The sequence below is a fragment of the Copadichromis virginalis genome, linkage group LG3, assembly GCF_057382275.1.
Source record: "Copadichromis virginalis isolate Kocher_CV1m ecotype Utaka linkage group LG3, C_Virginalis_male_GT1.1, whole genome shotgun sequence".
In the NCBI taxonomy this organism is placed as follows: domain Eukaryota; kingdom Metazoa; phylum Chordata; class Actinopteri; order Cichliformes; family Cichlidae; genus Copadichromis; species Copadichromis virginalis.
Window position 1 is genome coordinate 49,227,202 of NC_140620.1, and position 13,200 is coordinate 49,240,401.

Genomic DNA, 13,200 nt, shown 5'->3' on the forward strand with positions numbered 1-13,200 from the left:
AAGCTTTCCCCCCTCTTCGTCAAAGCTCACCCTCCTTATGAGACAACGCCGCCCCAAGATGGCGTTCAATTTGGCACAGCGTTTGTCTTCCCTTCACCCTCGGCATCAATATCACTCTCCTTTCGGCCAGGTCAGGTGCCAGCCCTATGCAGAATGCCATGCGTGAGTCCTAATGAGGAAGGGGGGGGGGGGGTGAGATGCCAGAATTTGGAGTGTGTGTGTGTGTAAAGGGAGGGGTCGTCGGTGGGAGGCATCGCCAGTTGGCAGGCTGGCACACAAAGGCTGGCACGATAAGATCCTCCCTCTTCTGCGGGCAGATTTTCTCGCCCATATCTTTTGTTTGGCTTGTTTGGGTTGCGGCTCATCCTGATAAAGGCCACTTTGTTTAGACAACAAAGCGTGAGGGAGGGAGAGAAGGGAAAGATAGAGAGACAAAGAGAGAGAATGAGAGAGAAGGGTTGGGTGGGTTGGAGTGGGGGGTGATGGGGGGCATTAGAAAAGGCGGCAACGGGAGTGTGGGGGGCACCGGCACAGATGGAAACATTAAAAGAAAAAGAGAGAAAAGTGTTAAAAGAAGGCGACGCGAGAAGGAAAAAAAAAAAGAGAGCGCGCACCTCGTACTGGATAAGACATTATCGTTGCAGATACACGCTGAACAGTAGATATGCACACAGAGGCGGGTATGAAAAGATACAATAGAGGAGGGATACTGTTGCAGGCACAGGGACAGCGATAGACAGATAGCGAGGAGAAGAAAAAGATTTGGAGAAGGGAGCAGGTTCTGCTGGAAGCCAGCCCGAGTAGTGTGAGGTCATCGACAAAAGCTGTGAATGATAGAAACCAGGAGCAGAGGAGGACACGGGACACACACACACATATTACATACCAGCACATGTACAGTCATTTATGCACGCCGTCACGACTTGTGTGACCCCTGTGCTGCACATACACGGACACACAAGCACTTGATACGCATTTGGACTGTGCATTTCCAAGGAAGGACAAAGTGGAGGCTCCCGCACCGGAAGAGGAAAGAAAAGCAGGAGGACACTGAGCAGAAAGTCTGCTCGGCCACATCAAATATTTACTCAGGAGCAGCTGTATTGTCGAAACATTACGCATCGGAGGCGCTCCGTAATTAGGTCGATATTTTCTGCCCCTCTCCCTCTTTCTGTTTCCCTACTTCTCTGGGAGTCCACCCCTCTGCACCTCTCCTCCGCACACTCCCCTCCCCTCGCCTCCCCAGGCTGCTGAAATGCGTCTTGGCTCGGGACCCATGCCTCTGGCAGCCAGAGTGCTATACATGTGCACAGAACCCCGCTCGGCATAAAATGGCTGCCAGACAGGCTTCTCCTCCTGAAATGTCGACAGCGGTATGCATCTGCAGGGCGTGCGTGTTGCGCGTGCGCACTGTTTTTTTGTGGAGGATATCTGTACGCGTCTGCAAGTGTTTGCGGACTAGAAACGTGCACCGCAGTAATCCAAAAAAAAAAAGAAAGAAAGAGAGAAAGAAAGAAAGAAAGAAAAGGGGGGGAAAAAGCAACTTTCCCAAACTATGTGGCTAATTTAACCCACACTGTGTGCGTATGTGCATGTGTGTTCTGCAATTTAGTGGGAACAGAATGGGTATCATGCCAAAAATGAAGCGGGTGGGTTAGGGAGAGTGTATGTGTGTGTTTTAGTGATTCTGAAATCCAGGCGAGCAACACACTTGGGCGTGGAGAAACCTCACAAGCACTGCGAAACTTTCTTGCCGAGCCAGATTTCTGTTGCCATTACCCCTAATTGCCCTAATCGTTACAGTGGTATGATAAGTATCCCACCGGACGAGAAGGTGTAAGAACTCGTGGACACATCCAAAATACCCACAAGCCTTTTCTCCTGCTTTTTTCTTCCCCCTCTTTCTTTTTTTTTTTTGCTGAGTAACAACAGATAATCTGATTCATACGTGGTACTGTGTTTTTTTTCCGCTTCCTTCATGAACCGGTTTGTTTATTTAAACAAGTGGCAGGGACGGAGGGTGCCAAGAAATGTTGTTTTTGGAAAAGGGCCGCGTGTGTATATGTGCGCGCGCGCGTGTGTTTATGTGTGCGAGAGAGAGGCCGCGTGTGTGCGGTGTCTGGCCTCGCGATCGAGCCCTGCCAAACTCCCAGGGCAAAGCCGAGCCTCCTCGACCGCAACTGTTTATTTACAGGTTACACTACTGTTTATTTGAAGACTATCGGATTGGCTGGGCTTCTGCAAAGGACACCTTGTAGATACAGATACCAGGCCTCAGGCTCGTGCTTCACCACATGTTTACTTTGTGCAATCTTTTTTTTTTCCTTTTTTCAGAATAGCCTCTTTTATATGAAATTTCATTTGATATTTTGGAGTTCAGCACGGTTATCTTGTTTGCACAATTTCAAACGAGCGCTTTGTTCGGAAGCCTGTTGAATCACAAGCTAAGACTGTTCAATCCTACCTATTTAGTCATCTAAATAGATTTGATAGAAAGTTGATTTAGTGAGGTCGCACTAAACAAATAAAAAATGCATGCAGAAAACACCACGGGGCATGAAAAGCCCAGAACGAGAACGAGAGATAAAACGAGCACATCCGCAGACTCCCAAATGTGCAAGCGTCTTATTAAATATTTTAATCAAACTGAAAAAATAGAGGGAGCGTGAAGCTGCCCTTCTTGGGTCAAAGATAAAATGTAATGCAATAGGGGAGGTGTTTCCAGCTCTGGTGCAGACCTGGCAGATGTGCCATATGCTTGTATCCCACCTTGAGTCATCCAGGTGGTCTCTCCTGGTGCTACAGTGGGGCCTCATGCTGGAAGATGCTGCCTGGGATCTCTAATTGCCACGACCATCTGCTCTTTTTGTCATGGTTGCCTGTTCAGCCTTCGAAGAAGTAGAAAAAAAATAAAGGAAAAAGGAAAACAAACAAAAAACCGCACAACTCTGATCCGATCTAACCGAACTGTAGCAGCTCTCCCACCTCCCCGCTCCCTTTTCCCCTCCCCGCGCTGCCTTTTCAGCATTTACCTCCTCCCTACTCTCTTGTGCTCTTTTCTCGCCCCCTGCCTGTTTCTCTCCCTCTCAGCACTTCTCGGGGAGCCAGCGTAGAGTTGGCAGTCGTAACTAGACTGATGGATGACTCGGAAAGTGGCAATTGGGATGGAGTGGGGAGGGGTGGTTGGATCGGGGAGACAAGGCCACTGAGTGTCGTGCGATAACTTTATGGACATGTGCTAACTTCATGTAAAAGTTTGTGCGAGTGTGTGTTTGTAGGAGGAACTCTCTGTGTGTTGGTGGAAGGCAAAGAAAGCTATTTGGCTGATGTCTGAAATTGATTTGAACACGTTCAATGTGCAAGTTGCGATGTCATGCAGATTTTAGTATTGACCAAATCTACTCTAATAATTTAAATAGCTGACTACTCATTTAAATAATTTAGTAAGGAGCGGTATCATTTGTTTTCCGGCTTCCCAGCTTGTCAAGTTTAGTTTTTTTCTGTTTTATTTCAACTTTAAATGAAGTCTTTTTTTACTGCTGATCAGCCCAACAAACAAAAAGATCCATAGTTCAATCCTGAGAGGAGACAATATCCCTTTTTTGAAGAAAGAAAAAATAAAATAATGTGGAGCTGCCCGCTGTGGCGACCCTTTGTGAATAAGGGAGCAACCGAAATTAGCTTTTTAGGAGAAAGCTCAAACAGCTGAACAGTTCGATGATGAAAGCACAAGTCGCGCTCAAGTTTTCACATGTTTTGGAAGTGTAGCAGATCTGTACCGTTGGCCTTTAACTTGTATGTTACGCATACATTTTTTAAAAGTTAAACATTAAAAGGGGGATTTTTTTCCCCCTTTGCTTAATGTATGGTCCTGTTCCCTCCCTGCTTTGTCATTGTTGAGCTTCGGCCAAGAACATTCTGTTTTTGCAGTCCTGTTTAATAGTCAAATTTAGGAGTGGGGGAACGAGAGAGAGAGAAAGAGAGAGAGAGCGGGAGAACCACATAGGGAGAGAACAAGAAAAGAATAAATCTTTCAACGTATTTTTTTTTTTCCCCTTCTCTTCCACCAGCCTCTCTTTTCCTTCTCTCCGTTGCCTCTGTAACGCAGCTCATGAGAGCTGCGGCAGGAAAAGGGGTGTTGTTCCAAGGCGAGGGTATCTGAGTTCACCGTCTCTGGCTTCTTGGGTCTCATGTTAAATGTGTAGATGGTAATCTCTCTGCTGCTTCTTAGTGCACCCAGTCTGTCCCGGGGCATGTATGGGCTTGGACTGGTTTGAACTATTATTGGGGTCCCATTAGGAGCCCCCTGCCAGGCATGGCTTGGTCTTAATATACTTTAGCGTGCGGTTATAATATCCTGTTTATACCGATGTTGACTGTTATGCTGCACGACTTATAAGGAAACAAAAAAAGGTGCCTTTGATCAATCACTGGGCGATGACGAACTCGTGAGGAATGATACGTTACCCTCCCAGTTAGGCTGGCAGGTAAAACACATCAGTCCGCGTGGCCTCATACCACAGCCCTGCGCACCATAACCGGTGGAAAGAATTCCACTCATGTTTCCTTGTGTTTCCCCACCCCTCCTGTCCTCTCTCTACGTTTTTTGTTCTGTGCTTGTATCTTGCGCAGCAGGACCAAACACATTTTGTATGCCCCTCACCCCTTCCTCCCAACACACCCCCAGCCTCTTTGAAAAATTACCCAGAGGTCTGCGGGTAAAAACATTTAGGTTTATAGGTTAGTCCGTGTCAGACGCAGAGCTTTTGCTTCAGTTTGCTCTCCCATTAATGATAATCCTGTTCAAACAAAAATGACTTGTTCATTGTGTAGTGGGTGCACTTTCCTGGAGAAACAGATAAGGAAAAAAAGAGGGGAAAAAACCTTCACGCGCTCGCGCAGCAAATGACTTCTTGCTCCCACAAAGGTGTTACATGTTACAATAAGAAAAAACAAAAATAAAGTCGGTTTGCATAGTTGCGTAATTTTTCAAGTTGTACGATTTGACCTTTGCTGGAAATAATCAGCGCTGACAAGAAAATATTTCACTTTGAGCGAGACGTTGCTGCCTTCTTTTTGAGCTAATCCCCGGCCCTTCTTTCTGTGTGTTTGCAGACTCTCAGCAGTCAGGAAGTCCAAGTAACAATGAGCCAGGCAAGAACCCTCTTCCAGGTATGTACACTGCCAGTCATCCTCCCTCCTGTCATCAGTCCATTGTTTTCTGTGCAGCTTTCCAACTGTACAGCAGCTTATCTACACTGTAACCTACTGAGTTTAAACAGTGTGCTAACCTCTGTGACTGGAAGGGAAAATACCTAAGTATACAAGCTATGTTTAAGCAGACCCAAGGTATATACCAGATGGTCCTCTGTGTGAATACTCCAAAGAAATCGTCAGCACAAACCAGATTTAGCTAAACAGACAGTTGGTAAATGTTAAAAAAAAGTAAAATTCAAGTTAGTATCACTTTTGAAAATTCCCTGGCTAAAGCCTAAGTTGTAAACTTTATGTAGGCTAAGGAAAGAATAACATTTGAGTTCATCACCCCAGTCGGAGCTTCTGTGTTTTCAAAAAAATCCAAAAATGAAAATGTTACAGCATATTGCGCCTTTGGCTGGTAGTTGAGTGCGTCAAGGTGAGCCAGCAGAGCTGAGCTGTAGAGAATATTCTTTGACAGTGCCGTTGTTCCCCTGGACTGACCTGCACTGTGTCGTCACAGTGCTGGAATGAAAATAGTTTGAGAAGTATAATTAGTTTTCTACCTCAAGAGCAGGTTCTGCTGATACCGGTGCCAAGAAAAACATGCTAGCGAGCCAATGACTCAGGCCTGGGAGGCCTTCGGCAGTGGCACAGTTCCTCGCAAAAGCCATTGGCTCACTTGAGGCATTAAGCTTAGTAGGTGCCAATCGAGATGCCCATCTATCTTTCTGGCACAGCCCGAGTGCCTTTGGCTTTAAATCAAAGCAGAGCCAGCTTCATTTGGGTGTCAGTAACTTGTCTGAGTATTTTACATGACTGACAGCATCTGATTAGCGCTGATGAGTTCTGGGCAGGGCATACACACTATAGTGTAAACCGGGGAAGAAAACACACACACACACACACACATTAGGGGTACCTTATTTAGTCTGAAAATTGTTTTCTAAAAAACAGAAGAAGAAAAAAATCTGGCTGTGCTTAAATAACCGTGTTCTACCTCATTCAGAGCAGCTTCGTTTAAAAAAGAAAACTCGAGCAGTCTAAGGTTCTGCAAATGATCGTTTTTATGATTATGCTTTTCTGCAGCTATTTCATGCTGTTATATCGTAACAGTGTCAATATTTACAGTGGTGAAGTTCTACCATTGTATTGATCAAACGGGCAGGACCTGCTGTTCAGCACGGACTCGTCTTCAGTTCTCACAGCAGCGGCAGCCTGCGTGTCCTCCGCCTCTCACACACACACACACACACACACACACACACACACACACACACACACACACACACCTGTCCTGTCACTCTTTGCTGCGCTGCACAGGAATGGTTTTGTCCTCGGCATTTGTTTAAACATGTCAGGCCAGAAACAAAGCGAGTCACTCAGCACTTGTGCTTAAAATACTAGATGGAAAAAATAACAACAATAATACGAATAATAATAATTGACGCTTTCAGGAAATAGACCGTGACCCATGCACTTTCCTTTTCCATTTTTCGATTTTTTAAAAACTGCCCGTTCCTAAATCCATAATCCATAAATTATATCCATAATTTAATGTATAATACATTCTTTATAATCTTATGATATCTTCCAAATTTAAAATGATTTTAAATGACAGTTTGTTTTGTTTGAACAGTTTCCTGACTGAAAGAAGATACTAATCAATTTGCATGATAACACAACTTGAAAGGGGGAAAAAAAATCATAATAAAAAAGAAGAAATAAAATAGGTTCTTTAGCTCCATCCATGTCTAATGAAATAATTTAATAGCCGTAATAAATCTCGTGTTATTGTTCATTTTACAAGGAAATAATTACATGAGAAAGCCACAGCTTCATTAATCATTGCTTATTATGTTTCAGTGTATTTGGAAGACAGTTTCATCAAATCAGGAGTCTTCAGTGTTGCAGAACTAGTGCGAGTGTCCAGAAGTGAGTATAGAGCTCTTATATTGCTTTTAATGTGTGTGTCTTTCTCTTATCACTGATCAGACGTGTGGTTATGTTAAACACGGGTGGAGCCAAGCTGGAGCTTTAGAGATATGTTGACAGTGTAACAGGTTTAACAAAGTTAATATCAAGGTCAAAAAGCTGACACTCTGTCGGTCTATTCACAGGCAACTAGGGTCTAATTAGTGAATAGAACTGAAGGTACGACGATTGAAAAGACTCGTGTGGGTGTGCGCAGGCTCTGTGTGTTAATGTGTTTTCATATGAAGAGAAAAAACAGATTTAAGAAAGACAAAACAAAACAAATAAAAGTGCCTTAACCCTCAACAGCCACTTAAAATTCTGTTTTCCTCATAATCTCTGTATTTACTGAAACCCACCACACAGCTGTAGTGTGGATAATCCAGTTTGGCTGGTCTGCTTTTGCGAGAAAAAGAGCACTTGAGTGCACAGCTGTCTGTATGAGCCTGCAATCATCTGTATAGACATGTCCGCCCCGCGCAGAGCCGTTAACCGTCGTCCCTCCAGGACTCCAGTGATAACTGAGGGCACGTCAAGGCACCTTTTACCTGTGTTGCCTCTGAGCTGTAACTGTAGCGAATGCGCCTGTGGTGCACAAAGACCCCAGTCACCCTCAACAACGAGCGTTTTAAAGAAACATACCTCCATGTGTTGTCTGTATCTTGCACCGCCTTCCAGCTAGTTTTAATCCGATGGTTAGTGTGGTGTAGAATAAGCAGGGATACTTACATAAATTAGGAAATATTTATTGTTGACTCATGGAGATCACTTATGAATTAAATATGTCACTTCCAGCTTCTCAAGGAAATTATTTGGGTTTTTGGAGTAGACAAAACAAACAATTTTAATATGTCAGTATGGACTTAGGAGGAGAGTAGGAGAAAATAATTGTATATAGTTTAAGTATGTCCTTATATTTGGAAAAAATCTCACTGCAATGCTAACAACAAATGCTGATTAAATCTGAATTTTTTGGTAGTTTATGTAGTGCATAGCACGTCTCTGATGGAAGCGTGAGCCACTTTGTCTCAGCTGTCTCGTTCATTGTGCTGTGAAAGACAGGACCTACTTGTTTCCATGCTCGCACACTGAATATCCTTTTGAAAGACTCTGTGTTTTTGTTTAGTGTTTAATGTGCCCCCTGACCAGATGGCCTCTGAGCTGCCATGTTTGCTCTCATGTGACCGAGCCTGGTTTCACTAAAGCCGACTGAAGTCGCGCTGGAATTTTAAAAAGGTCGACGGACGCACAGGAATTGTCACTCACTCAGCCAGTCGCTCCCTGGGAAGATATCTAAGCAGCCGCTCGTCCGTCATCGCGCTTCTCTCCCAACTCTCCAGGCCGTTGAGACATTCTTTGAAGTCCATGAAAGGGGGGCTGCGGAGTTCAAGGCTGATTTGCAGTCCTGCATTTCGCCGAGGACGCTCATTATTTGCAACAGGAGCCTCGACTGCAAGTGTAACAATATTTTGTCAACAGAAAACGTGGGCATGCACGGGCAACTGTTGAGCGAATTTACTCAAAGTAAATCCTCTCCTGCAGCTGATTCAGAATCATTGTCTATTTAATGTTTTTGTTTTGGGGTGGTTTTCACGCCTAAATGTCCAAGCCCAGATGATCAAATGAGATGACTGGCAGGGTGGCCAAGTGGCATCGTCAACAAATATTGTGCTGAGCCAAGAGCCATAAAGAGAAACCAGCACACAGAGAAATCGTCGGGAATGTTCAAAGCTATGAATGAGAAAATTAAAAAAAAAACAGACAAAATAAAAACAATGGTCTCATCTTAAGCGTCCGCGGGCCGGGTGCATTCCTCCACAGACAGCTCGGTATGGGTAGCAGCGGGTAGGGGCCTTTGCCAGGGCTACAGCGGGCTGCCAGGGTGGAGGCTGGCGGAGGGATAGGCCAGTGGTGAACCTCAGACCACAACAGACGGCGCCACACACTCCATCCTCTCATCCACTCCAAACCAACCAACCGCTCGAGCTGCAGGCTGCCTTGCGGGCCACACACTGAAGAGAGATAAAGTGAGAGGCAGAGGAAAAAGAGAGCGGGAGAGAGCGAAGCTGGGTGGTGAACCTCTTTTGTTCTGTAAACACAGGCCTGGCCCCCACTGAAACAATATCCCTCACCTTGACCGCAGTGAGAAAAACAACACCTTTTCCACTGTAAATCATTATGTGAGGAAACTGCCAAGTTTTGCGCCCGATGATAAAGAAGTGAAGGAAATGCTGGCGATTGTGAACGTTTGCCACGAGTTTCTTTAGAAGCAAGCCGAAGGCATCGTTTTAACTTTCACAAGAGGCATTTAATGCAAAAAGAAAAACATTTCACTCTTTAATTTGTTGTAAAGCCAAATAGAAATCTAGCCAAATAAAAATAACTCGCCTGTTCTAAACACACAAGCCGATGAAGCCGTTGTGCATCTAATTGTGCGAAAGATGGTGATGACATTGATTTCCTTTTCTCTGTGTCCTTTGCAGTGCCCATTACCCACGGTGCAACAGTAAACTTCTCTATGGCGGACATGCCCAGCCAACCTTACTATCATGACCTGAACTCCAGCGTGGGGCTGCATCGCCCCCTGTCCTCCCCTCCTGGCAGGTCAGTGGAAGTTACGGCAACAGATAGTTTCAGGATAAGAGCTATTTGGAGATAAAAGTGCTGCTGCAGCGTCAGAGTGACTTTGCTTTCTTATCTGATCATTTTAAACACAAAAATATCTTATTAAATTTAAGGGAAGTGCACTGACTTCTTCCGAGATACTGTTTTGTATATATTTTTGCCAAAATGAACCACAAATGAAACAAAGATGATGACAAATGTGCCTACCGCATTATACTACATTTGTTTAGTCAGTATAAAGCTGCATCCCTCTGCTTTCCATTTTTATGCTAAGCTAAGCTAAACATCTCCAGCCCTTAGCTTTAGAGTTAGCACACTAACAGGAGAGTGACATCAGTCTTCCCATCTAACTATTGGCAACAGAGCAAACAAGGGTGTTTCCCAAAATATTGGACTTGTACATAATGCCAGTTAATCTTTGTCAAACATCTTCTCCAACTGCCCCTAAATCAGTATTGACACCATCTTGCGTTCTCGAAAGTTGCGGTCCCCCAAACTACTGTCTGCATCAAACCGTAAACTTCTCCATGTGTGCAGCAAAAGGCCCAAAACCGTCAACATGGAGGAGAACATGGACACCAGCCCGACGGGACCCGACTTCTACTCGTCACCCAGCCCGCCAAACAGTCAGGCAAACTGGCGCGACAGAGACGGAGGTGAGTCTTTCCCAGTATCGTTCTCCTTCTAATTTACATGGTTGCACAAACATACAGCGTGCTCGGCTCACGGTTGCACAAGAGCATGTGGAGATAATTTGCAGAGGGATGAGAAGATCTTGTGTCCTTGTATGCAAATAGATCTGATCAAAGTGAACACCTAGCATTGTTTTGCAACAGCAGCTGAACTCTCTTAAACTCTCAGCCTTGTCATAACCTACTGTGCATCAATGCTGCTCACCGCTCTGAAAATACATACCATGGCAGATATAGCCTTGGGCATCAACAGTCATTATAAATACGTACATTTGTTTGGAGTTGCTGGTTGAATACAAATCTTTGTTCTCTCGCACCTGTCGCTTGTATAAAGGAAGTAGCGTAGAGTGTTGGCTCAACTGCTTTGAAGTGAATTATTATCTGTATGCAACAGCTCCCTGGAATTTCCTTCTAAGTTTGTGTTTACGCGGCGCTTTCTTTTTCATAAACCTCATCCGATTTAGATCTGCAGTGAGTTATGGACAAAAAGCCAATCGGTGGACTTTTGATGATCGAGTTCAATGCACAGAAGGGAAAGAACTCGTAATAAGCGAATGCATGGGGCTCACATTATAAGGAAGTAGATAAAGATGTGTGTTTCCGTCCGAGAGAGAGTGAGATCTTCACAGGGCCGCTTGCACGTCTTATTTCGCCGTCTCCCGGTGCAGAGCAGAGCCCGTCGCCCTTTTAATCAAGGCCTCGCTTTCCCACGTTTCCAGATCATTCTCACTCTCTGCTGACTTCCTTCAACACTCCGATGCCCACACTTCATCTGGATTTAACCAAGTGAGGCAGTAGTAAACATTTTGTTTGAACGTGATGAACGGTATCATTGAAAGTAAAGCACATCTCTTCCCCCCTGTTGCGGCTTCTAGCTTCGGTCTGAACTTTGAACACTTCTCTTTTGGTTTGCTCAACTATTTTAATATAATAAGTAGGAAGGCTGAGTGGGGAAAAACACCACATGATACACAGGAGGCGCAGCACTGGTGGGATTCAGCCACAGCCCAATGTGGCTGCATGAAATTTCAGCGTGTCCCTGTGCACAAGGCCTGAGAGTATGGCTCTGTGTAAACTTAGACACTTGGGGTGAGGAGAAAGGGAAAGCAGTGGGTAGGAAACTCTCCAAAGACAGCCATTACTCTGTCAAGAGAGAATAAATGAGAAGTGGGGTGATATTAAACCCATATGAGTCATACTAAGTGCCAAGCAATTATTTTGTCCACATGGTTGCCGTTTGACAAAACCTCACCATGTAGTGGAAGAAATAGTTTCTTTCTTGTGTTGTGCTCTGGTTAAAGTACTGTACATTTTCACATTTGTCTCCTTTTTTTGCATTACGGTGTCATATTTACCCCCTTTAATACAAAATATATTGTTTCCAAAGGACGGCCAATCCGCTCTAACTGCAAGGACACTTTGGACCTTTTTATTTAAACTATTTAAAGTGTTTAACGGCTGTTAATTAATTGTCCAGTTTAATTTCTTGGGACAGTCTCTGAAGCAGTTAATTAGCAGAAGAGAGGAGACGCTGAATACTTCTTCTAGAGAAAATATTTCCCTTTTTTTTTCTTTTTTTTACTGGAAACATTAGGTAGCGATATAAATCTTCTCCAAGGTATTTCTTCCTCTGACACAAAATGAAAGCACTTAAGCCTGTATCCTCTTGCAACCTCAGACTGGGAAATCCCCCTGAATTCCAGCCACCTTTGTCGCTCTCTCCTCTGGTGATGAGCGATTTTTCCCGTCACTTGGGTGGATCCTTCCCTGTTGTTAGGAAAAGGGAGGGAAGGACGGTTAACGCTACAGAAACGTCTGAACAAATGGGGTTTACACAGCTTCTTTCTTTCTTTTTTTTTTTGGAGGATGGGGGGGAAGAGATGAATGATGTGAAAGTTATACACCGCAAGAATCTGTGACAGACCAGAAAAGCACTTGATGAATGTTCATAGAAGAAGCACAAGCAGACATAAGCCACTGCCTTTCGGATCTATTTGTTATCACGTTCCCTTCAGACACTGCGTCTTACCATGGAAAATTGAAAACTGCGCAGCCGTGACAGCAGAACATTGCTCACGAAAGTGTAGAGCAGCAATAATGAGCGACTCGTAAGTTGAGTTTGTGCACCTACTTTGACTTCATAGAACTACACGAATTGCCTAAACAAATTCCGTGTCTTGTGCTGAGCCTCCAGGATTATTCATGGGGAATTACGGTGGCTTGTCAAACAGTGTGTGAGGCCAAACAAAGCAGATGTAACACTGTAATATTCTATTTAAGATTACGTGAGGGTCTTGAGATTCCTTAAATCCTATTTGAGCGACCAGCTGCTTTCCGACTGCGTGTCACTTCACTGGATTTAATTGTCTTCTCAGACATGACAGAAGACACATTTTTTATTTCTAGCGGATGTCCGGTGGTTTATAATGATTCCAGAGATTACATGTGATTTTGACCCTTGGGGATGTCTGCAATTTGCAGAGTCCATTTTTCATCTGTGAGTTACATTTGCTGGCGAAAGGGAGGGGGGGGAAAAGAAACGGTCCCCTGATCGCACTAATCCCAAGCAGATCAAATTCTGCTTAATTTCAACTGTAATTCATTTTTGGCACTCAGCTCCTTTCATTCATGAGAAATGGAAGAATTAGTACAAGCTACGGGGAAATCTTTGATTAATTTTCAACAAAAAAAATTTAAAAATCTGCAAAAGAAA

General features: G+C 44.3%; 1 protein-coding gene across 1 annotated transcript in view; it reads left to right on the plus strand.

Moving 5' to 3' along the window:
• Positions 1 to 13,200, plus strand: part of LOC146715072 (nuclear factor 1 B-type-like) — a 62,115-nt gene that overhangs the window by 31,644 nt on the left and 17,271 nt on the right. The window contains exons 3-6 of the mRNA XM_085451492.1: positions 5,116 to 5,172; positions 7,063 to 7,131; positions 9,654 to 9,774; positions 10,333 to 10,451. Of these exons, the coding sequence (XP_085307618.1) occupies positions 5,116 to 5,172; positions 7,063 to 7,131; positions 9,654 to 9,774; positions 10,333 to 10,451 (366 nt within the window). The remainder of the gene's footprint in view (positions 1 to 5,115; positions 5,173 to 7,062; positions 7,132 to 9,653; positions 9,775 to 10,332; positions 10,452 to 13,200) is intronic.